The following is a 1,417-nucleotide window of genomic DNA, read 5'->3' on the forward strand; positions in this document are numbered from 1 at the left end:
GGTCATTAGAGGTCGTAAGAGGTCATTAGAAGGTCAAACACTGGATTTGTTGCTGCTACTGGATTCCCTGGGTTCCCAGCTTTCGTTTGATATGCATTAAGCCATAGTTGAAATATTTTCTATTTGTGGAGGTCATTAGAGGTCATTAGAGGTCATTAAAGTTCAATTTTATTTTATTATAGGAATTTCGAACCCTAATTAGGCGCGCACCCAAAAAATTGGAAGATTTGAATCAAAAATGAAGGCAGGGCCCCCCCCCCCTACATCAAATGTGCCAACTCCACCATCCCCTTTGCCAATTTTTTGTCATTGTTTAATAAGTACTAAGAGAAAATGCTCCCAGATTATAAGTTGAAACAGAGGATTGTTACGAAGGGCGTGGAAGCCTACGACGTGTGACGTGTATGTTAGAATTTTGAGGTTATGCTAATTTAAGAGATTTTTCAAACATTCTGAACAAAATGTTCATGTTTTGGTTTATCCAAAATTATGAACAAACTGTATTTTTATTATTTCTGCCCCACGCTCAAGGAATTCACTTATAAAAAAATAATAATCAATAAACTTTGAACGAAAACACACTAGAAAACACAATAGAAAACACAATAGAAAACACAATAGAAAACACAATAGAAAACACACTAGAAAACACACTAGAAAACACACTAGAAAACACAATAGAAAAAGTAAAAATCAAAAAGTAAAAATCAAAGCAAAAACTTTTTTACCAACACAGTTTTATTCAATTCTATTAAACTTATTTAATAGCAGGTCGATAAAGTTACTTTATCACCCTGTTGTAGGGTGATAAAATAACTTTCACCCATCAACAAATCTAAGAATACTTTTGAAAAAAAGGAATTTTCACATTTTAAAATGTTGTCAACTGAACCTCTGCAAATAACATAAATCAGCCAAGAGAATATTTCTAACATTTATTATTTATTCTTTCAATAAATTTGAAATTCAGCAGAATTCCGGGAAATAAAAAAGAATTTTAAACTTTAAACCATGACTCTTCTGAATTGTATAAAAGGAATGTAGTTTAAAAAGAAAAATGTTATTTTAAAGAAAAATATTGTTTTATTTGAGACAAATAAAATGTAACTCTTATATAAATACCTTTACTTTTAGTTTTGCTTCGACCAGGAATGAAACAAAAATCTAAATATTCTCCGACAGACATTTTTTCACTCATCAATCTTTATTCTTTTTTTATAAAATATTAATTGTTTAAAGTTGTGTACAATGTACAGTGTACACGGTGTCCTTAATAACCTTTTTGTTACAATATGCTGATTTCTGAGGGTAGGGTGTCCCACATTATATTGGATCAGGGGCGTAAATAAGGATTTTCTAAGGGGATAAATTTTAACAATTTTTACCCTCCCCCCATCCCTAGAATTTGTTTTACCCC

General features: G+C 31.2%; 1 protein-coding gene across 2 annotated transcripts in view; it reads right to left on the reverse strand.

The window, feature by feature from the left end:
• LOC111715531 (tumor necrosis factor alpha-induced protein 8-like protein) overlaps window positions 1-1,417 on the reverse strand; it is a 26,282-nt gene that overhangs the window by 11,221 nt on the left and 13,644 nt on the right. The window contains exon 1 of one of the 2 annotated variants that reach the window (XM_023490869.1): window positions 1,123-1,247. The exons of the other annotated variant lie outside the window; for it this stretch is intronic. Within the exon in view, the coding sequence (XP_023346637.1) occupies window positions 1,123-1,198 (76 nt within the window). The 5' untranslated portion in view covers window positions 1,199-1,247. Of the gene's footprint in view, window positions 1-1,122; window positions 1,248-1,417 lie in introns of those variants that run through there. 2 annotated transcript variants of the gene reach the window in all.

The sequence above is a fragment of the Eurytemora carolleeae genome, unplaced genomic scaffold (assembly GCF_000591075.1).
Source record: "Eurytemora carolleeae unplaced genomic scaffold, Eaff_2.0 scaffold1797, whole genome shotgun sequence".
NCBI lineage: Eukaryota > Metazoa > Arthropoda > Copepoda > Calanoida > Temoridae > Eurytemora > Eurytemora carolleeae.